General features: G+C 37.4%; 1 protein-coding gene across 1 annotated transcript; it reads right to left on the bottom strand.

Moving 5' to 3' along the window:
- Positions 1 to 1036: 1036 nt before the first annotated feature.
- On the bottom strand, positions 1037 to 24927 carry tbc1d10aa (TBC1 domain family, member 10Aa). Its single transcript, XM_053504228.1, has 10 exons — positions 24792 to 24927; positions 23335 to 23654; positions 12946 to 13045; positions 11106 to 11213; positions 10680 to 10786; positions 10300 to 10414; positions 9790 to 9855; positions 5234 to 5423; positions 4925 to 5079; positions 1037 to 4691 (listed from the first exon to the last, which is right to left on the bottom strand). Exons 2-10 carry the CDS (start codon positions 23520 to 23522, stop codon positions 3900 to 3902), a joined length of 1821 nt encoding a protein of 606 aa, XP_053360203.1. The 5' UTR covers positions 23523 to 23654; positions 24792 to 24927; the 3' UTR covers positions 1037 to 3899.

The following is a 24927-nucleotide window of genomic DNA, read 5'->3' as shown; positions in this document are numbered from 1 at the left end:
AAGCGAACCCGGAACCCAGTGGTGCAGGGCAACAGTCCTTATCACAAATCGAATTGAATACATCTAAAAAATAAATAAATAAATTGAATGTAGAGTATCTTAAAGTTCAGAAGTGCAAAAACCCATTAAAAGCTATTATGAAACTGTCTCTCAAGTAGACCGTCCTAGGAAAGGATGGTAAAAACTAACTTCCTGCAGAGGAGAAGTTCATTTAGAGTTGCGCCATTTCAAAAATCACCAATTAGCAGCATCTCAGATTAGTCTAAATGTCTACGTGAATGCTCATGTAGCAGATGCATCTCCACATCAAGTATCTGGAGGAGATTCTTTCATATTTTTGATGCCTTCAGCATTGTTTTACACAACCCCTGAATTGGAAAGGTGTGTCCAAACTTCGATTGGTAGTGACACTTGATATACAGTATACTTTAATATTGAGACCTCTGGTGTTTAAACAGTGAAATTACATTATATGTATAACTAATAGTATACTGATTTCAACCTGGCAGCATTGTGGTTTAACGGTTAGCACGGTCACCTCGCATCTCCAGGGTAGGAGGTCCACATCTCATCTTTGGCCTGTTCCTGGTGTGACTTGTGTCCTAAATTCCATGGGAATATTAACTGGGACAAATGATTTTTTGCTTTTCTTGTTTTGCTCTAGAAATGTATTAGAGAAAGTGTGTTAATAAAATAATGAAAATAAGATTAATACGGTGTTATAAAATTTCATTTAGTTACCTCACTCAGTAGGATTCACTCAATACACATTGACCAGGGCTTGAAAGTGGCAGTTTGTGCTAATCTTCTTCGTCCCCTGTGGGTAGAACACCCCCCCGCCCCCCCACCTACACCACCAAGCACCCTCAAACACAAAAACATCCCTCTTCTCTTACTGATACCTGAACCTGCAAGTCAAAGTGCCCTGTAATTTTCAACTGTGTGAATTAAACTGCATTTAACCCCATGACCTTCTGAATCTCATTTTCCACAACCAGCAAAGAACATAAACACAACAACTAAGATAAACAAACACTTCTGTCTGGTTATTGTTTTATTAGGAAGCATCTGATTGTACATCTACAGTACAGAAAAAAAAGTTTTGATTAGACACAATATAATTGCCATATTGTCATCAGGAATCTCCCCAAATATTTGAATAGCACGCATTCACTGAAGATGCTTCCAGGGTAGTTCAGACTCCAGGGTTTCTGAAGACAGTTCCTTTCAGAAGGTATTACACAACACAAGTATGGAAACCTACATATACTGATCATAAACAAGATCTGCTAGTTTGTCCCACAAAGAATCCGCATTCAAGAGTCCTTTCTGAAGAAGACCATCCCAGAATTTCAAAGTAAAGTTTCTCTCATACAGTATATAATATTGCGAATCGCTACAGGTTTAGCAATAACAGTAGTGAAGTAAGAAAAACATACACTCAGTTTTGACAAAAATGTAAGAAAATTGACCAAAAGCTTTACGAATATTTACAAAAAATAATGTTCAGTTATTTGAGTAGCAAATTATTTAAAGTTATTTTATAAAACTGTGGGTATTAAAATTCTCTGAAACACACACACACACACACGCTAGTGTCACAAAGCTCCAGCTATTAAAAATATAAGAAGGGTGTTCAAGTCAAACCAGGACTTGATGAAATTTCTCATAAATGAAGAATAAAACCGACTGACATTTACACAAGACTTCGAGCACTGTAGGGTGATGAGACTCTTGGCCCCAATAAAACATCTGAATCAGACGTTTTAAAGATGCCCGTACATCTGTGAATGACGACCCTGGAAGAGGTGGCTCACCGCAGTTGTTTCAGTGAACATTCAGTGAGTCGAACACCTAATCCTTGGAAACTCTTTCGTACAGTCCTGACATGACTCCAAGCCATGTCCACATGTTTGTGGCCATTAAAAGAGTTTCTGAGGGGCCAGCGTTTCAGACGTATACTCAGAAAAAAGTGAAATGCTGGGATAAGTGCATTAGTGTAACAGGTGATTATACAGAGAAATAAAGGTTTTCACTCTCATATCTGCATTCTGTTATTCTGTGCAATAACAAGTCCCAGTTTGACCTGAACACCCCTTGTACATTCTGTACAAATAAAGTAACAGCTCCCATTAACGAGTTTCTATGTAACAATGAGTGTAACTGGATGTAAGTGGATTTGAATAAATATTTAATAGATTTTTTTCCTCCCCTCTTTAAAAAAGAAAAGGCACAACACCTATTGGGTAGCAGTTCACAAGTTTTGAGGATTTATGCAGGACTTATCCCAAGATCACTGGCACTCCTGGGATTTAAACATATAAATCCGATTTATCTGGACATTATAGTTTTCAATGTAGCACTCCCAGAAAACCGTAAAAAAAAAAAACTAAAAAAAAAAAAAAACGAACTTTTTATTTAAAACTGCATTTTAACTGCAACTTGTGAGGTTACAACCAAGTCGTAAAGCATATCTCTGAATTTTTCCAGGTTTTTCCCTATTAAATAACAAGATGTTTATTATTAATATTGGATTATGTAGATCGTCCACCCTACACTTCCCTGTGCAATTATATTAAAGCGCATTAGAGATCATTTGACAGTGGCATGGTATAAGGTCAATCAGCAATAAAGTTCCCAGCTTGAGTTGTTTCCATATAGGACATTTCAAGGCAAAGTAGATATCTCACTGAGATGATGTTTGGGACAAAATGATTTGGTTATTAGACATGAGCTTGTGGTTGCTTTGGATAACGAAGAAAAATAATCTGCCAAATTAAAGCATATGCATAAGTAAACAAGTGTTTGCGTTGCCCTAAAGTTCTTTCTATGGTGAATCTAGCAGTGGTTAATGAAGTTTCCCTTCCGAAAGCTGTAGTGAGAAAACCCTCCTCAGGCACTTCAGGATGCTTGTTGAAATTTTTTGACAAAGTCTGCCCTCTAGTAGCTGACGCAAGAAAAACATTCATGAGTTGTCCTTTCTCCAATTTCTTGCAGTTACGCCGGAGTAAACCTAAACATGTAAAAGACTTAATAATCTTTACTATTTAGTAGACATGTGCCAATTATAAGTTCTACATCATCTACGGTTATTAAGCCAAGCTTCTAAGTACTCGAATTGTCACAGTGGAAAATTAAGGGAGCAAAAAAAAAATAAAAAATTCATGTCAACCCGACAAAAGAAAGATTTGTAAAATAATTTAGCACTGTTCCATTTAATTTGGCAAATACAGTAGAAACTAAATATTGGCACATGCCCACTGTGCAGTTCTAACCAATCCCATTAATGTACAAATGACCTCAAAAATGATCTCAAAAATCTAGCCTCCTAGGTAGAGGCTCAAACGCAGATCCTCAGATGTACATCGTACGCCCAGATTTGTATGCAGAGTCTTAAACGCTACTCCAGATTTGAGACCTAACAGCAGATCCTAAAGCAGTGTGTCTCTCCACAAGTCAAACTTTTAGGAATTAGTTTTGCTTCACATCTGTTTGGTCCCATATGGCAGGTCTGCTGAAGCACACTCTGGACGTTTTATCTGTTTTTTTTTTTTTTTTATGTATATAATTAGTGACTGTAACTCCTCTAGTGCGAAGCACGATTTTCCAGCACACGGACACGAAGATGGAAGTGTAAGTGAGTGACGATGATGATAATACAGGACATCCTTTATCTGTTATCCCAAATCAGCCAAATCATCATCATAGCTGATGTGTTGGATGCCTTTAAGGTGAATTCTGACAATTTAAAATAGTTCATGTAAGACTGAATAAATGTGACGGGTTATGTAATATCCAGACAATATCCTAGTCAGTTCCTTTTGAAAATCATGTAAATACTTCTCCCAGCACTACACTGTAGTAGTCTTCCAGGCCACCAGGTGGAGACAGAGAGCAAGTTACAAGTAGGTGTCCTCTGCGCTATTGACGCTCTCCGTAGAGTTGAACAGGACACCGTTTTTGTCCTCAGACGAGCCACTGTTGGCAGGTGCGTTGTGCGTAAGCAGAGGGTTTGAGTGTGTTGATGGGTACGAAGTGGCAGCTGAGTTTCCGGTTTTATTGGGAAGGTCACCAAAGTTAGGGACAGGCTCTGGGAACCGGGCAGGAGGGGAGTCCAGCAGGTGAGGACGCCACTCTGTAGGGGATTCAAGCACAGGAGCAGGTAGGAGGGACAGATTTTGCAGAGGAAGCGAATCTGCTGATCTCTGATTGACGGAGATATTTGAGGACGACTGCTGGAACTGCGGTGGAGGTGGAATGAAAGTGTTCGTCTGATTTTCCTCCTGTATTGGGAGTGGGGGTGGTTGTGATGGCGGATGTGGAGGTATAACCTCCGTATTTTCCGTGTTCGGAGGCTGTATTTCCGATATCGGACTAGGAGGTGACTCACTAGGAAGGGCGTAGGGGTTAGGGACATCGGGAATGGGGACTTCCTTTCTCTTCAGGGTCCCTCTTTTCTTCTTGATGTTCGACTCTGACTTTTCCTCTGGGATCGACGGGTACTTGACGATAATCGTGGGTTGTTGGCGGAGGTCTTGGCGTGTATGCGGCTCACTGGCCATGATGGCGCGAGCACTGTGCATTCTCTGAGGTTGTCTGCGGCTGGGCTCGCCACGCTTCTTCTTCCAGCGCTTCAACTGCGTCCGGTGCTCGCGCTCTATGTCCCGCACAGTGATCTGCATCTCCAGAACCTACAGCAAAAATTTACTTCATGTGTTAGACTGATCTTTATCCCCACCTTAAATAATAATAATAAATTTATGAATGCATATTTTATAAAAACACAAAGGTGATAGTAGATGAAATTCAATGGTTAATGGTCCCTAGATTATGAGATGTTTACTATAAATGACAGAAAAGTTAACACTTGTGAGACTCCTCATCCTTTTCCTTCTCTCTGTTGTTTCCAGTGTGTGTGTTTTACCTGGTGCACCAAGTACGCCTCCTGCATGTATCTGGGGTCGATTGCTCTGAGAACCTCCATGGTCTCATACTGACCAGGACAGGCCTTCAGCTTATCCCGAGATCCCAGCATTGACTTCAACAACACCAAGCCTACACGAAATATAATCTTCACTCCTACACACAGAAAGAGGAAGAGAGAGAGAGATAGAAAGATAATACATTAAAACAGAATTAACTCCAAATAGAATAAAAAAGTCAGGTGTACATTTGTGTGTGTGTGTGTGTGTGTGTGTGTGTGTGTGTGTATATGCGCATGTGGGTGCCTGACCGTCACACAGGAACATGTCCCACACTCTGAGAACCGAAGCCCAGGGCAGGGTTCTGGAGAAGGCGCACATGAACCACTCCATCATGTAGAGCACTGGCTCAATCTTGTGTTTGTCCAGGTGTCGATAAGCGACAGAACACACTCGCTTTAACAGAGCATGCAGGATCTCTCCGTCTAGCTGAACCGCCTCCTGCACACACACAAAAGGTAATAATAAGGGTTATAATTTATCTTTAAAAGGGTTTTCTCAATAGCAGAAAAGAAACCAATTAATAGAGTTAACAAATAAAACTTAAGTTCAAAATGTAAATACATAAAACATCTAAAACCTAATTTTATATTAAAGACAATAATATAAAATCACACCTTGAAGAAAAAAAAACAACAACTAACCAAAACCTAATAAGCACAATAAGCACCGAAACACTTGCACACAAACACAAGATGGCGGTGTTGAGTCTTCTAGAACAGCGGAGCAGGGTGGGGTTTGTACCTCTGATGTATAATTTTTAACAGACCCTATGATTTGAGTGCCGTCGAAAAACATCTGAATACTCAGTAACTGCAATCCGCTCATACACAGCTTTAGCCCATTTAAAAACATCTGTTCAGTTTGGTTTCTTGATTTTATTGTATTTCTATATTTGCATTCCATCCATTTATTTAAATAAGCATCACACACCAAACACACACACGGGTTTGTAATTAAAATGTCTAAAAAGAAGAAAAAAAAATAGTGATTCTGCAGTAGGTTTTGCTCTTCCAACAGATTACTGTGTAGACCAGGGATACTGAATTAAAATGTATTAATTTAGCAAATTTTATCCATATATCATGTTTGTTTTAGGATTCAGATCTCTGTATATGCAGTCATTGTATGTCTATTAAAAAAATAGCAATTTACAAATTCCATAGCATTACAATAATATTTATTGTCAATTTCCGGTAACGTGGACAGTTTGAACTTTGATGGCTATGTATATTTCCTTGTATGGAATACAAACAAAAATCTGTAATCAATCTTAAGTGAATCTGCACATTACTGCTTTTTATCACCACGGATTTGTAACATATGAGAAACTGTTTTTAAATTTGCAACAAGACATATATTGATCTGTCCATTCATCTTTGAAGGCTAGTCTCTATTGCTTTTTTTTTTTTTGAGTGAGCCATGATGTGTCACGTTTGTTACTTCTGCACACTGTCCATACATGGTAAACCCTCGCATTGATTGGCTCTTTTGAGTGACACTATTCAATGATGCCTGGTGTAGACCTTGATTTAGTATTATAATAAACAAAAAGGTTTATTGGTTGGGTTATTAGTGGGTGGGGCTACTTTTGCTAAATTCATATTCAATACTTTTTCAAAACTAAATTTTTATTCATGCATGCAATATTTTCCTGCGCTTTCCTAAAAAACTAAGTAATGATTACTTAAAAACACTGAATAAATATTTATGTCCCAAACTAATACACACAATTGTAAAACATAATTGTAAAACCAGTGTCAAAATGGCTGACATCTGTTTTAGAAGGGTAGATGGTTATCATGACCATAATGCAAAGTTTAAATGAGAAATAAAAACAGAAATATGACGATGCCCTACTTATGAATTATTATTTTTTTAAATCACTGATTAGACTGATTTGAAAACTTTTCATTAGAATCCAATGATGCCTGCTATGGTACAAGCACAATATGCATTGTTTGACTCCGGATGTGCCATCTCAACGCATTACTAATAGACTACACTGTCCAACTGACTTTGATAGCTAAATAAACCGCTGGGTACGATTTCGATCAGCTTTGCTTCCCCATCTGCACCTAATTAAAAGCTCTTATGGAGCCTTGGCAAGGTAAAGTCTTGCATTGTTCAAGCTTGAGAAGGAATTAGCATGGCAGCATTCCAGGGTATACATCTTATATTTGTGTTTCAGATGGGTTTTCTGGAACAGCTTTATCACGTATCTTGTTGATTTAGCTGGAAGGAAAGTAGGGGTGGATTTTTTTTTTTTTTTTTTATAAAAATATTTACAGTGTTTAAAACAGGAAATCTCCTTTAGAGACCAGGCCACTTAAATAGCCAAATATGACACTGTACTTTCTACCGGCTAGTAGGTGCTTATATCTGCACAGAAAAATGCATTCGTTTTGCATTAGCTCAGTAGGACGGCTTTTTAATAGTGCTCTCCGTTGGCAGGTATGTTAATTTATCTTTTTATTAGTAAAACGAGGGGACTAACTCAACTAGATGTGAACCTCAACACAGGCCAGGTTTATTACATAATGTTCATACATTAATATAAAATGATCAATTAAGTGAAATAGAAATGGTTTAAAAAATTCTTGACTTTCTAAAAAGCATTTGTAGAAAAAATTTATAGATTCAGTCAGTACTTAGCTGTTAAATTAATGGGCAGTACGTATGAGGCATGATGACATGATGCATGAGGATTCAATACTTCCTTTCGTTTTGATAATGTAAACCTATTTCCTCATTCCCCATTTCACAAAGGAAGAAATTACTGACCTTCTTCCTTTGAACGATGGTTTAAATAAAAAAATAAAAATAAAAAATAAAAAAAAGGATTGGCCACTTCATCATCTTGGGAATCAGTAAGAATATCTTCAGTTGGAGTTCTAGTAAGTACAGATAATATTCAGGCTGGTTTGTATCTGGTTTGTGAGTGTGAGCGAGGCTTTGTGTGAGCGAAAATATTATTTGTGTAAATAGAAAAAAAAAAGAAAAAGAAAATGAAAGAAAGAAATTCTCAGTAAATAGGCCCAAACTTGAACAATTTTATTCTATGAATTTTTTTTTTTTCCAATTAAATCAGTGGTTTACGCTCATATCGAACCATGGGGAGGGAATCCATACAGACCACAGATCAACTCTGATTCGTTAGACCCCTGTTTAACATTATTCTAAAATTACAGACACTATAATTTTATTATATATAGAATTTGAATACAGCTGCTTAACAGCCAGAAATGTCGGCATGGTGTGTGCATTCTGGCTGGGACAGTTCCTCAACCTGAGCTACATCACTTGGGTTAATACTAGGGATGCACCGAAATTTCGGCCGCCGAAAATTTTCGGCCGAAATAGCATTATCGGTTTCGGCCGAAACGTAAGAAAGCGCCGAAAATAAAAGCCGAAATTGTCGCCACGTCTCTCCCATCCTCCCGTCTCGTTCGCGCTGTCATTACGCATCAAACACGGAGTATGTCGGCGGTTTGGAAGCACTTCAAAGTTTCAGATGAGGACAGCAAAGTTGCAATATGCAACATTTGCTCTGCAAAAGTTTCAAGAGGGGGTCACGTGCTAAAGCACGTGACATAACAGAGAAAGTAATGGAATTCATTGCTTTAGATGACCAGCCGTTTTCAGTCGTGGAGGACATCGGATTTCGTAGGCTAATACACCACATTGAGCCGCGTGATTTTATTCAGTGCAGTATGTTCTTCATGAGAAGAGGAACTGTGTCTTCAGCCAGAAAACTGAAAAACTTTTGTTCATAAAGATAAACCTGCTTCTTTTGCTTAAATTAAAAGCAGACCAATTTAGTGTGTATAGTTATGTTGTTTACAGTAAGAGGTTGGATTTATTTATTTTTCTTCTGTTTGTGCACTGTTGTTTGGTACAGTGATTTAAAATTGAAGTAAAAAAGCAGCTAGCATTTTTTTTGCACAATTTTGTTACAGAAAGAAATTTTATTTAGTTTTGTTATTGTTAAACAGCCTTATTACTGTTATTTATTATCAATAAAAGTTTGATTGCTTAATTAATTTGTAGTTTTTTTAATACAAACAAAAAGAAAATATTTTAAACATGTTTTTTAATGAAGCCATTTTCGGTTTCGGTATCGGTTTTCGGCCAAGTGCATCCAAAAATTTCGGTTTCGTTTTCGGCCCAGAAGTTTCATTTCGGTGCATCCCTAGTTAATACAGTATCTGAACACATACACAAATATGCACAAAACGATGTTTTTAATCCTGCAAATGCTGGTATTATTACTATGTTTTTTTTTTGCATCTGTCCACAATATATTGTTTTTTATCTCAAATTATAAACAAACGTGGTCTTTATTCCTGAAAGTCTTACCGCTGGCATAAATACTAAGTTTTTGTGTCTCTCAGAATCCCAGTCCTAAAGCCAAGTTCTACTCACAAACACATGATTTCCTGTAAATATTTCCGCTAGGCCAGTTAAATAAATCTGTATCGCTTAAATTATCCTGAATACCATATTCATACTCATTCGCATCTGCACATCATAGTTTCAGATTTTTATAATGACACTATTTAAAGATTGCGTCTTCACTTTCCTAGACAGAGTAAATCAGTGCTGCTTTTCCGAGAGCTTGGACACTGTGCGCTGCTTGTTTTTCCCACCTTGCTGCTGTGTTTAATCATGGTTTGATCAAATCCAATTATGATCCTGCTTGATCTCTGAAAATAACTGATAAGATAATCTTGACGAATTAGCATAGGGCTGTACTTGAGCGGTGATGGCACGTGCAGAAACAGAGTTGTTTATATATAAGACTTACCAAGCCTGCACTGTAGTAACCGGGAAGGTATTTCTCACAGATCTGTACAAGTCCCCAAAATGCATCCTACATATGAAACAGTGAGAGAAACAGATACGGTAAGACCATGGGACTGGAAAAACCCCTGAAGCATGAATACATAGAACCAGATATAGATGTTTACTAAATTCTGACAAACAGGAATTCATGTTGGAAATCTTGATAAAGAAAAAGAACTTCAATAAAAAGATGCAACTTTCAGACCTTCCCAAAAGTCTTCATACAAAAAGGGTGATTAAAATAACTACATGCACAAAACCATGTGTGTTAACACAACTCCATCATGAGTGGAAGAGACGACTCGGTGTGTTTACAAAGAAACCGCAATCACGCAGAGACTATTTATTTAGAACATTGATTTTTGTAAATAAAGATGCTCTGTTTATGGAGACTTTTTGGGACACACAGTAGCTCTGTTGCTTTGGCAAACCTATGTTTATGTAAATGAAGTGTGTGAAGTGTGAGACTGACCTCAGCAGGCATGTGCATGAGAAGCACTGCAGCGATAGGAGCCTGAGCCTGACAGTAACCTTCATCAGGCCTGTAGAGAGTGTAAGCCTTTAGCACCCGCAACAGATCCTGCTGGCTACAAACACACACACACACACACACAAACTTTATTATAAGAAATGATCACTGAGGTTAAAAATATTTCCATTTTTCAAAATGTGTTGTCAAATGCGTGCATGCACAAACATAAACACACACACACACACACAAAAAAAAACCACAAACACACCCACACAAACAAACACACAAAAACAAACACTTACTCAGTTAGTCACTCAGTCAGTCACCCACTCAGTCAGTCACCCACCTACTCACCCACCCAGAGCCACCCACTCACTCACCCGTGCCCTCCTCGTGACACAAACATCTCATGAAAAGGGAACTGTCTGTGTAAATCTCTCTCAATCACATCTATCCACTTCGGATCACCCTCCCTGCTGTCCAGCTCCTGGTAACATTAACAACAACAACAACAGACACTCTCACACACAGGTTTATAGTGGAAAATTACAGAGAAATAAGTTTGGATGCACTGTTGTAATAAAACACACCACACGCCACTCTGTGTCAGGCTTCATCAGATTTCATGCCGTTTCTAATCATTTTCCTACAGCAGCACACTCCCGAGTGCTCAATTCCTTACATAGCGTGCATTCATCCTCAAGTACATCCCTATTACGAATAATTTCTACTCATCATTCGGAGAATGCGAGGGAGAAAGAGAGAGCGAGAGAGAGAAGGAATGTTGTTGTGTGTTTGGGTCTGACCTTGAATGTTGCACTGTTTCTCTCCTTCTTTACTTTGCCTCCTGAGAGATATAGCCAGGCTCTGCCTCTCATCGATGGAGGGATTCCTTTCTGACATCGCAGCCTTACCTGCACACGTGCAAATAAAAATATTAGATATACAGTCGACAATTGTGGGTGGGACATAAACACACACACATGCACTAAAAAATCTTCAAAACAGACCAGTCCAGGTCACAAATGATACAAGGATGAGCACAATGTAACTGTATGGACACTGCATCATTTATCTCAAGAAACTTCTTTAACGGCAAAGAAGATTTTATAAAGCTGATAATGTGTGATGATTCTGATGATTTAGACATGCAGCTTGCATGCATACAACCTTTAGGGTTAACTCATTAAGTTGTTTACGTGGGAGGATAAATATGTGCTGTAAGAACACACACACAGACACACTACAATGCATACATTAGCAAAAAGACAATGCACGGCGAGTTTTTAAAAGTAATATGCATCTCACAAGGCAGGACAATACAGTTCCAAGTGTTTTTATACACGCTTCATAATGAGTTTTTTACCAGATGGATAAAAAAAAGTTTAAATTTCCCATCAAGACAAACTACTTTATGATTAACTACAACGATTCAAAGTGTTCTATTGTTTTCAAAACCGTAATAAACAAGGTTTATCCTTTTTTTTTTATAGTTAAAAACACTGCATGTATTACAATTAGTGGATTCAGATAATATATTATGATATTCATTTTTCTTATTGCTCCATTATGCAAACACTTAATGCATTAATCTGATACACACAAACAAAGACAACACAAGTGCAACCAGGACAGTTCAGAGTTCAGGAAAACGTGCAGCCCTTCTGCTTTACCTGAAATTTTCATCAGTTCCAGCAAGGAGCTTAAGAAAAGAGAAGAAAGATTGACACACATGCGCACATGTGTGCACGTGCACCAACACACACACACACACACACAAACACACACCAGCTGTTCTTAGACAGTTCAGTTAAGGAAGGTGCTGTACTTGTCCAGACACAGCACGACTAATGAAGCGGTGAAGCAACGTGCAGGTTTTCAGAGTAATTAGAGACTCTTTGGAGATCAGAGAAATAACAGATAAATGAAGAAGAAAAAAAAAACAGAATAAAGAGAAATTTTAAAATGTCTGTGTTAAGGCACTTGAAAAAGCCTGCTGTGACTCCCACCAGAGTCATGTTGAGGAGACAGAGCGAGTGCGCCAAGCTTTACTAGAAATACTATTCAAAGTTCAAAATCTAAGAGTGTTGGTTATTCATGCTAACACACCACGTCAGGGTGTAACTTACTACTCATCACGGTGCACGTTTGCATATTTACGCAAATTTGCACATGGCTTATATGTTGCACACCTTTAGGACTTTGAGCACATTGTTTTGCTCGTGTTTGGACATTGATCATTTTTCACACAAATGTTCAACTGAACTCAGCTGTAACTTATACATTTAACATCTCATACACTTATATTTCAATTCTACTTTATTGGCAACCCGATACAGATTGTAAATTTGTATAATTTTCTTTCATTTCGTATTTTCTTGCTCTATTTGAATACTCTATTTTCTTGTTTAAACTCTAGGTAAAGATAGGTTGTATAAGCATTTCCCTGCATATCACCCTGTGCATGGATGTGCATGTCACAGATAAAATTTGAATCTGATTCTAGTTTAACACGTGAATTACATTACTTTATAGGTGTGCGATTATCAGTAATAACTTTAAAAACAGGCCTCCTTACCCCCTATGAGCAGCTACAAAGTGTTACTAATCAAACAATTTCTGCACTCTCAAACCTTTTAAACTTACCTTTTTAAACCTCTTGCTGATCCATTTGTCCCAATCTTTTAGCATCTCCAACCACTTCAGCTCTCTCTGTCTCAGCACCTCCGGGGGAACATCCTGAGCCCTGACACACAAACAACAACAAAAAGAAAAAGAAAAAAAACAGAAAAAGAGAGAGAGACATTAAAAAGAAGACATGTGATCTCCAGACATGGTCAATAATAATAATAATAATAAAAATAAATGAGAGGTGTGTTGGAGAGAAGAGAACACGAACATTAAACTTTGTGCTATGCCTAATATTATTAATACTTCAGAAAAAGATATTGAGCGGTGCTCTCACATGCACAAGATTTCGGGGGTAATCCGTCAGCACTGATGTTGGTCGTGCCTAATAGTGATCTACTTCCATGTTCAGGGATGATTGGGTTCTATATCTGATTTAATCCATGCCCAAGTATGCTGTAGCGTGCCTGAGACCACCTCTTCAAGCAAACACTGGTACGATTTCCAAGGGCGCAGAACCATTGTGTTCTCACGGATTGAAATTAACCAGACTTTGAGATCAAGTGCTCTCGGAAATGATCCTGGGGCCCTAATGTAAAAACGCTTTTAGTAAAGTTGGGTGCTAACATTTGCACCAATCAAACCAAACTCAATTTATCCCCTGGATTTACAACATTTTATTTGCACATGAAAGATGACATGGAAGTTATTTTGACTCACTCGTATACTGTATCTATAGAAATATTTAGCAGTGTAATAGTGAAAAACATTTGATAAAAATAATTTTTCTTATTTTTTTAAATTTTTTTTAAATATACGCCAATAAGATCAATCTTATTTGATTGCATTCAGGTTGTGTTTTTCTTGATAGTACTCAGTCTATTCAATTTTTTTTTTTAATTTAAGTGGAAAATTTTAAGTTTAAAATAGTTAGTCGCTTTATGCGAATACGTGCACTTACTTGGGAGCACGAGTACGGTGAAAGTTTGTTTACATTACACAATATCCGCGAATACCAAAAATCTTAGGTGAATGCTCCTATGAATGGTTATGATGAAATGTTTATATTTCTGCCCATTAAATGTTACTACAAAAAGATTAAAAGTACCATACAAAGTGTTGGCAATTGACAAAATTATTTTATGCAAGTGGCATAATTTTTTTTTTTATCACTTCTGAATATGCTTTTAAAATACCAACTTTTGTAGTTTGTCAGTAAATATAACTTTGGCTCGTGTTACAATTACACTGTTATTCCTTACTGTGATTTTTTTTTTTCAAACAAACAATGTGTAAATGTTTTATTTTGTATTCCAATTCATCTATTTTAATTTTTTTTCCTCTAATTGCATGGTTTGCTTTAATGACAATTTTGTTCCAAGGTTTAGAAATAAAAAAGCACAATCCATTGCACCGATATTTTAGACTTGGATCTAAAATATTCCCTGGACTCATCACTGATGAAGTCTATTTCAATAGTCTGACATGCACAAAGTCGCGCGCACACACACGCACAGCTCGGTTGAGAATTCATCACGCCACTGCCTTCTATACTGTTGTGTGACGTAAAGTCGTCCTGCTGGTTTAGTGTGTTCTTTACACACGTTTGTGATACATTGGAAGTCTATAACAAGTTTCAACAAACCCACTAAAACCAGAATTGGTCTTTATTCCTGTTTGTTCCTTTTTCATTCTGTGTGAAGCAGCATTTTTTTTTTCTATTTGTGTTCATCTATTATCATACTCATTCTTCATTAAATGAGGTTTTGCTATTGGGAGGATGTTTTTGAAATAAAATTACTGATGTTCTACCTGCTAAAATGCTCCAGCCAGTTTGTATACAGGCTTGCTGGAGTATACAAGTTCTTGTAAGTAATTACAGCATAGACCAGGGTGGCTACATCTCTTTTGCAAATCTAAACATCCACGGATGGGAAAACATTTATGGGTTAAAATCTTTAGAGCTGCAACAAATGATTATATAAGTCCAAAAATAGTCTGTTGTGCAATATCAAGATAAGGTTACAAATGAGGCATGTGAACGTTTGAGGGCATGCTTATCTCCTGTTATTTTTATCAACTAATCATGTTTCCTTATATTAAACCAAAACCTAACAAGCTCATTTACACTATGAAAATGGTCCACTACTATTTTACATACTTTACTTCTTTGATCATAATGTTACAAAAATGTTAATATATTTACTACTTAGGAAGGTGAATCACCAGGGAGCATCTGATACGATATCACGATACCCAGATGGCAATTCAATTTTACTGCGACTCTGTAAGTGTCACAATTTCATAGTATATATAAATATCCCGAATCAATATTTTTTTCAGCTTCTGTTACAAAGTAACCAAACTTAGAAAAAAATTCTCCTAAGATACAGGATGCTGTGCTACCTTCCAATGTCTGAATACAGGTAGTCCCACCTTACGAACAGATTTCAGTTACAGTTACAGATTTCCACAGATACTTCCAGTTCAATCACAAAAGTAACTCACAGGTATGTATGCAGTGCACCACATACCAATATTTACCAATTATATACAACTCTTTCAGTGTATATATAAAATGTCCAAAGTCCAGTATATTGTATGTGTGTGTGATGGTGAGGAAGAATGAGTCGGCCTCACTGGTTTCAATGCATCAGTCCGGGAGCATGATGTTGAAAAACGTCCGGTTACGGTTTTTGAGCACATGATAGCAGTGTGGGGAAAGAGTACAGAGATTTAGTCAATGCTTTACATTGTATATTCAAAGGCGTATGAGACTCACTTTGTCAGCTTAAAAACAAATTAAACCTATTAACACGCTCCCGGAACGGAACTCATAAGTTCATAAGTCGGGGACTAACTGTAGTTTAAAGTGCACCAATTGCAGGATTAGAGAGAAACTGCAACATTTGACTACCTCAAATAGAAATATATACTGTAATAATATAACTATAATAATAACACTATAATATTGATGTTTAGAGGTTGTTATTAAATTTACCAACAATATAACAGATTAAATTGAAAATCATATGTCCAAAAGGTCTTAGCTAACCAAGTCAATGTTCAAAGGGTAAAGTTGGCGATGCTCTCAGGGTGGGGAATGGCTTATACTCTTCCTCCGCTATTAATCACAGTGACACAAGGCAAACCGCGGTGTCTTAGAGATCATGCATTTGAAAGAAGACATATAGTACTTTTCTCAAAATGCAGTTCTGTGATGCAGCACTAGCATCACGTGTGGCAGCTTCCCATGTCTTAGAAAAAAAAGAAAAAAAAACATGTGATAGCTTTTATCCTCTCAAAATAGTAGTTGTTACATGATAGGAAAGACACAACTGGCGAGTGGAAACTGGCCAAGAACCCCCTGGCTAAAAAAGTCTGAGTTCTCCTTGTCCATAGTATAATCAAGTTTGACAGCTTCCTGACAGACATCTTGCTATTGGCTTGTCTGAGGCTTTTGTTTGAGGCTTTTTGTTTGTTTTCAATGTCAGTCGGCATTACCGAAAGTCCTGCTGTGACAACGTGATACTGCAAATTCACTTCTGAAAAACATCCGTTTACTTTGGCTTCTGTTTTACTTATAAACACACAATGATGTGTGATTACCCTTTTGTATTTCCAGCTTTCACCGCTAGCTTCTGTACTCTTAAAGTAGTTTATGTGTGGTATTTTAAGGTTAGTCTTTCTTACTGCAAACATTTTTAATTTTAGCACCTCCATTTCCACCCCGCTGAACTGACAGATGTAAGCTTTCTGTACAATGTGAGCTACATTCACATTGTAAATTCATGTACAAAGCTTAAATTCTGATTATAGACACGCCTGTGCTTAAACACAATTAAATAGAAATTCACACAACCACAGAAATAAATACATGGTTCTCAGTTTTGTATTTTTATGTAAATTTTTACAACAAGGTATGAGGGCATGAGTGACAAAATTGTCCACACTCTGGCAGAATTTAATTAACTTTTAGATAAGACAAATACATAATTGTTCAACATAATCTACTTGTTTTCCAACACACTTTGTCCATCTGTCAACAAGCTTTCGTATTCCCTTATAAAAAACTGTTTTAGGCTGAGCTGCATGCCACAAATACGACACTGTCTTCATTTTTTCATCAGAAGTAAATTTTTGTCCTAGTAGTTCTGCTTTCAGAAAACCAAACATGTGAAAGTCAAGATAACGACTATAGGGAGGATGCTTTAACACCTCAAAACTAAGTTTTAGCAGAGTGTGGACAGTGTGTGCAAAAGTGTGCAAATGTGCATTGTCATGCAAGATCATGACGCCCCTAAATATCAGTCCTCTGCGTTTAATCCAAAGTTCAGGCTTTAGCTCTTCACTATGCATCTACCTGTAACGAGCACTGTTGATTGTTAAACCTTTTTCCAGATAACGTTTCAATACTGGCCCTTGAGAATCCCAGAAAATAATTCCAGCTGATAGTTGACTTTTGAACTTTCTCTTGGTCGGCGATTGAGGATGTTTCCATTTTCTCACAGGCCCGTAGTGAAGAATCCATGTCTCTTCACCAGTGATGTTTCTCTTTAGGATACTTTAACCTTCCTTGGAGTATCACAAATCCAAATTTTGTTTGCAGATATCCAAACGCTTCTTGTTCACAAATGAAATTATGCAACATTTTACATATCAGCAAAGCAGCGACTGGGGAGACAGTAGCCTTGACAAGAAAGCGCTGATAGACAACAGAAGTTTTAATATAAGTGTGCAACTGCGCATCATTTTTGACTCAGCCTCGTATTTTCCTGTTAAAGGGGATTCTAATTACAGAATAAGAAGCCAAGGAACCTTGAGAAACCCTATCTCTAAAAGTTTTTTCTTCAACAGTGTTTCAGCTGTAATATGGACCAAGGCCAAAATCAGAACTCAAGGAAATCAGGAAGGACGAAACACACTCAGCTAAGTTGGAAAGTGAAACCTATGACCATAAAAGTAAATAAAATCAGTTTACAATCCTGCTCAATTTAGATTAACTGTTTTGTGCCAAAATATACATATTTATTTTCACTTGGTGAAAGTATTTTATTTCAAATAACCTTAATTAGAACACTTCCACAGAAACCTATACTAACCAGAATACAAATTAAAGCTTTATATGAAACTTAAAGTTCCCTTTTTTCCCTAACCGATTCTCACAATTCTGAAAAAAAAAAAAATAAAAGTTTCCTTTCCCTCCCTTTTAACCACTAAATACTGCCAGCAAAAGTCATGCGGGTAATGAATGTTTAGAAACTCGAGATGAGTTTTGAACCACAGACTCGGTTCTACTTCCACGCGGAGACAGTGTGAGCACATATGAATGTGTGTGTGTGACCTCTGGGCTTCGGAGTGCCATAAACGCGAGCAAACAGGAAGGCTGGTGTCCAGTCAGCATAGTGTAGAGCTGCTCGCGCACAATTAGTTACTTCATACTCTCCTACAGAAAACGTACAGAACTACAGACTTAAAATGTGATCAAGTGAGGGAACCAAAAGGTACAGAAAAGCAATATCTCGCCTTTATAGAATGATAATTGCGTATAAAAAAAACACACGCACAATAAAACAAATTAAAATGCATTTAATTAGTTCCCACCCTCAGAGCTCTATCCCAAGAATGCACAAAGACCTGTCGAGTAATGATGTGTCTATAAAATCACTGACGCATCCAAACACAAGATACCAAGATTCAATACTAATCACTGAACTATGGAGAACTGCAAGGGTGAGATATTTGTGTTCATTGTTTTACATTGTATTAAAGCTCCACTCCTATCAGGTCTTCCTTCATTACTGACGTGCTTGGCCCAACACCCGCGCTTCGCGGTCTCAGAGGGTGAGGCCAACCTGAGATATAATGTGTGATTGTCTGCTAAGAAAAACATGGCCGAGTTTCCACTTGACTTCCTGAGATGAGTCAGAAGCTCAAATGTTCAATCGCTGTTGGCCCTCGAGGGCGTGTGCAAAGCTTTAATGAGACTGAGCCCGCTATAATGAGATGTTAGGCAGCCGTTTAGGTAGCGGATAAGGCTTAAACCTAAACAGGCTCGACCTGATAAACCACCAAACTGTTAGGAACTGATTTCCAATCCTGAACAAACATCTGGCTTAGAAGTCAACAAGCAATTACACAAATAAACAAACATTGTAGACATACAATCTAATATATATAATAAACAGATTAAAAGATGTACTGCTATTTAGCTAAACATATAGTTGTTTATATGGTAATGTTTTCTACTTGCTTGTTTTGACACAATTTGACATCTGGACACAGACATATCCTAGTGTCTTTTGTTTCTATTATCAGAAACAAAAATACTTTGTCGGTTTTAAACCTGCTTCTATTTTTCTTTTCTGCTGTTTTTGTGGCTATGAAACTTTATTAAAGCACAATAATATGCCTATTAACTTCCATGTGACCTGATCACTGGAAATAACCATGGTGTCAAACCTCACCGTGCTGAAGCGACACTAAATACACAAGCAGTCAGGGGCTAGTTTGTGAAGTGTGCTCAGGAGGCAGGCATAAACACAACATCCGGCTCATAAAGAAAGAGAAAATGACCCGTAGTTAGTCTCCTGGGTGTTTCTGCACTTATCTCTGACTGCATGGCTGCAATCTGTAAGCAGCCGGCTTTCTTTCTCTCTCTCTCCCCCGTTTCCTCTGGACCACACAGGCGCGCCGAGGCCTGTGCTCGAAATCATTTATACAGCAACCTGTAATATTCGACTCCCTCCGTAGTGTTACTGTGGAACATGTCATCATAACTCTATGGCAAGCTTAATTTTAAAACTGATACACTTCATACAATTCTTATCATGTTCATGGTTTCTTGCTTGACTTGCCTGACTACTCTCTCACTGATAAGACAAAAAAAAAAAAAACAACAACAACGGCTGATGGACAGAATCCACGGTCTGTGAATCATATTGGCCGGCTCCTCAACATTCTGCTCTCTCTGTGAATCTCCACAGTGACTAACATCCAAAAAGGTCTCCATCTTAGATCTTTATCCACGTGTCAAGAGTTTAACTAACTTGTTTGAGGATTTCAAATGATTCATGGGCTGGTTTGAGTATTTCTACAACTGCTGATTTCCTGGAATTGTCTCACACAATTTTCTAGAGTTTAATCAAAATGTTGCAATAAAGATAGACATTCCAGATGTCAACGGAGAATAGGCAGAATGGTTTAAGCGGACATAATGGCTAGAGTAACTCAGATAAACACTCATCTGTAATGAGCGGAAAGTCATCTAAGAATGCATTAACTCTTGAAAAGGATGAGCTACAATAGCAGCAGACCATGTCCGGTTGCACTTCTGTCAGCAAAGAACACAACGCTGAAACTGCAGAGGGCACAAGATCACCAAAACTAGACAGCTAAAGAATGAAAACCATAGCCTGATCCGACAGATCTTATTTTCGCAGAAGCCCACATAAGGAAGGGTCAGAATTTGGCACTAAGAGGACCGAATTCATAGACGTGAACTGCCTTCTCTTGCTACTTTGAACTCCTTAATACCAAACAATCTAGATTTAAATGGCACAGACTGTTTGAGCATTGTTACTGAGCATGTGCATCCTTTCATGACATCTCATACTGATCTTCTAATAGATACTTCCAATGAGATAATGTACTCATTTCTCAAAAAAAAAAAAAAAAAATGGTTTCATGAAGATGACAAAGATATTTTAGTGGCCTTCACGGTCACTGGATCTGAATCCAGTAGATCACCTTTTGGATGAGGTAAATTAAAAGATTCGAAGTATGAAAGTAAACAAGACAAATTACATCGTACTGCATCTGGCAGTTAGGTAAAATAAACATTTCCAACAAATTTTTAAATCCATTACATAAAAAACTGTGGCAAAGGAAAGCTCTGCCTGGATTTGTAAAAAGTTCGTAATAAAGCTTGGTGATTGTGCATGTGTTTTAATTGCTATATATCTTTCCTTCTATTGTTATGTTTAGCTACGCAACTTGTTGTGAGCAATAAAACTTACATTTTGGTATTATTTGGATCCTTATGTAAGGGGGTAAAATAAACTTTTCTATATATAATTATACTATGTATAATTTTGTAATAATATCATGAAATCAAACCTATGAAAATGTCACGAGTAAAATTCATCACAGATATTTATTTCATTAATAAAAGGTTGTTCCACAAAAGGTAGTGCGTGCTTGTTCCTGAATGCGCTGTGATTTTATAAGGAAATGAAAAAGAAGGAAACACGATCCATTCGATTTGGTTTAAGGGAAAAGTCATAAATTCCAATGAAGTCCACTCAGCACTGAACTTAAGATTTACTGTACATTTACGAACAAATATGCAAAACATATGAAGCCATTTACAGTACCCAGTAAGTAAAGGCTTGCATGGATCCTGAAGTGAACATAAAACTTGGTGTACTGATCAAAACTTCAGGATGATACTGGGTAAAAAAATTCAGACTGGCATTGCGAAAGAACTGACATATTTTTCAACCCAATCCAGTGACATGTTTTGTCCTGAGAATGCACGCTATGTTGACTGACCACACAGTCAAGATCATTATCAAGTACCACCCCATTATTACAGCTCTGACAACAGTAAACTATTGTGTAGTGAAGTAAAAAAATGAATTAAAAAAAGTCTTGGATATTAAACCAAAGCTGTGGACACTACATGCTCAACTACTGCATTCAACAAAAGTACTGATATATGCAAATCTTGACATAATATTTATCTGCAACACAACAAATCTGCTATATACAGACAAATAAGGGATGGTTCTTACACAAAAAAAGAGAGTTTGATAGCATCTTTGCTAAAAAATGTTGAAAAGGACACGTGTTGTAGCCATGTTGGGACCCAGACAGTGACAGTGAGTCAGCAAAGTTTAAATTACACTTTAGAACAACATGAACACTTTGGAGAGAGAATAAAAGTATAGATAACTAATGTAGTACCAGTATAAACTTTGATAAGTGTTTAAAATATTTCTAACCAAGGATATATAATTCATTCATTTATTTTCTATATTGCTTATCCTGCGTCCAGGGTCGCAGGGGGCCTGGAGCCTATCCCAGGAGACTTTGGGTATAAGGCAGGGTGCATGTCTTTGGACTGTAAAACCAGAGTATCTGGAGAAAATCAACCAAGCATGGGGAGAACATGCAAACTCTACACACACACACACACACACACACACACACACACACAGAATCGAACCCTTGACCCTGGGTGTGTAAGGCCACAGTGCCAACCACTACGCCACCATGCCACCCAAAGATCCATCAATGCATGTTTAATCTAACTTAATGAATCAATATCGGTAAGTACCAAAGTGAATCATATCGGTGCTGAGCCAAATCAAACCGATGGTAAATGGAATCATATTTGCACTTTAGTAAATTATAGCAATGCTGATCTGAATCATATCTGTCCCAAACTGACTCATGTCTGTGCTAAAGCGGATCGTTTCGGTACTGAACTGAATCATACTTTATAGTGAGTCGAATCATGACGGTGTTGGAACAAACCATGTTGAAGCTGAATTGAATTATATCGTGCTGAAGTGAATCACGTTTGCACTAAATTGAGTCAAGTCAGTGCTAAATCAAATCACACTGATCCTAAAGAGGTTCTGTGGGTCATATTGGTGCTGATGAGACTTATATCCTTGCTGTATGAAATCATATCAGAGTATTAGTGGATTGAAGTATATAAAATTGAGTTGTTACAACATATAAAGATGTGCGTCTTTATATGTGGTGTAAAGGGACTTGGACCACTAATATTGCGTAAAATTAACAGACCACTTCTATTGATGGTTATTTTCACCACCAATGAAGGGCAACTTCAGATGCGCGAGAGGAATCTAAACACATCAGTGTATTTCCCAATAAACAAAAATTATTAGAGGATTTAAAAATAGCCGTGCTAGCACATTTGGATGAACGGATACTCGCTGGCCTTCTGGCACAGGATGCTGAAAAGAAAATGAAAGATCTGAGCTTGTTGACGTGAAAAAGTCAAAAAAGTCGCCTGGATCTGATAAACAAAACCGAAAGGTCATTTCCTCAAGGGAGAGAATTAAGCTTAGATAAGTAAAAAAGCATTAAGCATAATATGATGGAAGGTCTTTTAAGTCTAAATTTGAGATTTTTTGATTCACGGATGCTTCAGAGGAAGAGCTTCTGGGACACACACTAAGTTGAGAGCAAAAGTTTGCACACCCAGAGGTCAAACTTAAAAAAATAAGATTAAGAAAATAATAAATGAGGATATGTTAGAATATGAATTGTCAATATTGAAGACAAAATGCAACTGTGAAATGATGGGTATTAATTAACTACTCAAATATACACATCTTTGTCTTAATCCTCCAGCAGCCAGCTCATACTCACGATTCAGCTGTATACTTCTGCGCTCCTCCGATAAAGCCATACTTGTCCGTCTCTCTGGATCCGGGGAAGCCGTTGAGCTCGGAGTCGGAGCCTAGTGAGCTTTCTCCATCGTCTCCAAAACGACTGCCCTCTGTTTGTAAACTCACCGTATCAAAGGTCTGGTCGCCGTTCTCAACATCAGCCATCATTATGGACGCAGTTTAGGCCATCGACTTTTGCTTTGTACTTTTAAATAGTGGCTTTACAATCCACAGACTAAATAAACTGAAAAGATGCTACTGTATTGGTACATGGCTGATGTCCATAAGCTGGCTGTGTTGCTATGGAAACAAAACCACAAAAACACGTTTTGAGAAAGATTTACAATATGGTAAACTTTTACAACTACATAATTATATAAATGATATCTTTACGTTTCATACGGGTTGAGGAACCCGAAATCAGTCTTTGAAATTTTTCTGTCTGTCTGACAGAATTTAATAAAACGTTCCCAGTCCTAAGGTATTTGCCTGAAGTTAAAAGGTTAAAATGAAATCGAAAGGTTGAGTAGACGTGATATTATAAGATGTTATGTGCCACATTATACGCCACAAGTTTCTACAGCGTACTGCGCATGCGTCAAACTGTGGGCGTGTATTAAATCAACCACTGGACAGAATTTAATGATTCTTTTGAAGTTCTGCCTGAAGTTCAAACATGTACTCGAATTTTTGAGTAAAAGCAATGTTATAAACAGTTATGTGCCAGATTTAATAATCTATTTTAAACAATAAGCCACTTGCTCAGTGTAAACAAACACCTGCAACAATAGATTTTAATTAGAATCTAAACTGAGTATTTTTACTGATTACTTAAGATTTTCACCTCTGAAATAACAGCGCTGAAGGGGAATAAGTGAATTTGCATGCTGAACTTACTGATCACATTAACAAACAGTGAATTATAATAACAGTTATTACAGCAATTACATTTACATAAACACCTCTAGTAAAAGTTATGTTTAAACCCAAAATGGTAATTATTTTGCAATTTTTAAGTTACCCATATAAAGTTAAACACTTAATGGCGCTTCATTTAAAGCTTACTTTTCAGATTTTTAGCATCAAGCTAACTAGCCAGACAAATTAGCATAGCGACGTGTCATTCAATGTAACGTTAACGTTAGCCGGCTAGCTAAAATTATTCCACTTGACAGCAACGGAATTAGAACAATAACTTTAAAAGTAATATTAAAAGGCTGTAAATATTCAGCCTGCAACATTTTGCCAGATATAAACGCTTTTTTTGCGTTGTCATGGTACTATCCCCTAACAAACAATAAACAAACCTTTAGCTAACTTTATCTAGCTTTAGGCGTTGAGCTCGATAACCTGCTAGCATATCGTGCTAACTAGTTTCATTCAACTAACAAAACACAAACTTTTCCACTCATCTGAAAAACAAACGCCAATAGTTACCGAAAGCTGTCCTGCGATTAGAGGTAAGAGAAAGAGTAGTTTAATCTTCCAGTGGTGGGTATAAAATAAATCCACAAACAACTTCCATTATGAGAAAATATCCCTGAACTGTCATATTCGCATTAAGCCCCACAAG

The sequence above is a fragment of the Clarias gariepinus genome, chromosome 9, assembly GCF_024256425.1.
Source record: "Clarias gariepinus isolate MV-2021 ecotype Netherlands chromosome 9, CGAR_prim_01v2, whole genome shotgun sequence".
In the NCBI taxonomy this organism is placed as follows: Eukaryota; Metazoa; Chordata; class Actinopteri; order Siluriformes; family Clariidae; genus Clarias; species Clarias gariepinus.
This window is presented reverse-complemented; position numbering and strand designations above follow the sequence as displayed.

What these genes read in the sequence shown, in the direction of transcription:
- tbc1d10aa (XM_053504228.1), bottom strand. Translation starts at nt 23,522, where the DNA reads ATGATGGCTGATGTTGAGAACGGCGACCAGACCTTTGATACGGTGAGT. An exon ending in GAAACAGTGCAACATTCAAG is followed by an intron (nt 10,787 to 11,105) that starts GTCAGACCCAAA and finishes TAATGTTACCAG; the next exon opens with GAGCTGGACAGCAGGGAGGG. An exon ending in GTTACTACAGTGCAGGCTTG is followed by an intron (nt 5,424 to 9,789) that starts GTAAGTCTTATA and finishes GTGTGTGTGCAG; the next exon opens with GAGGCGGTTCAGCTAGACGG.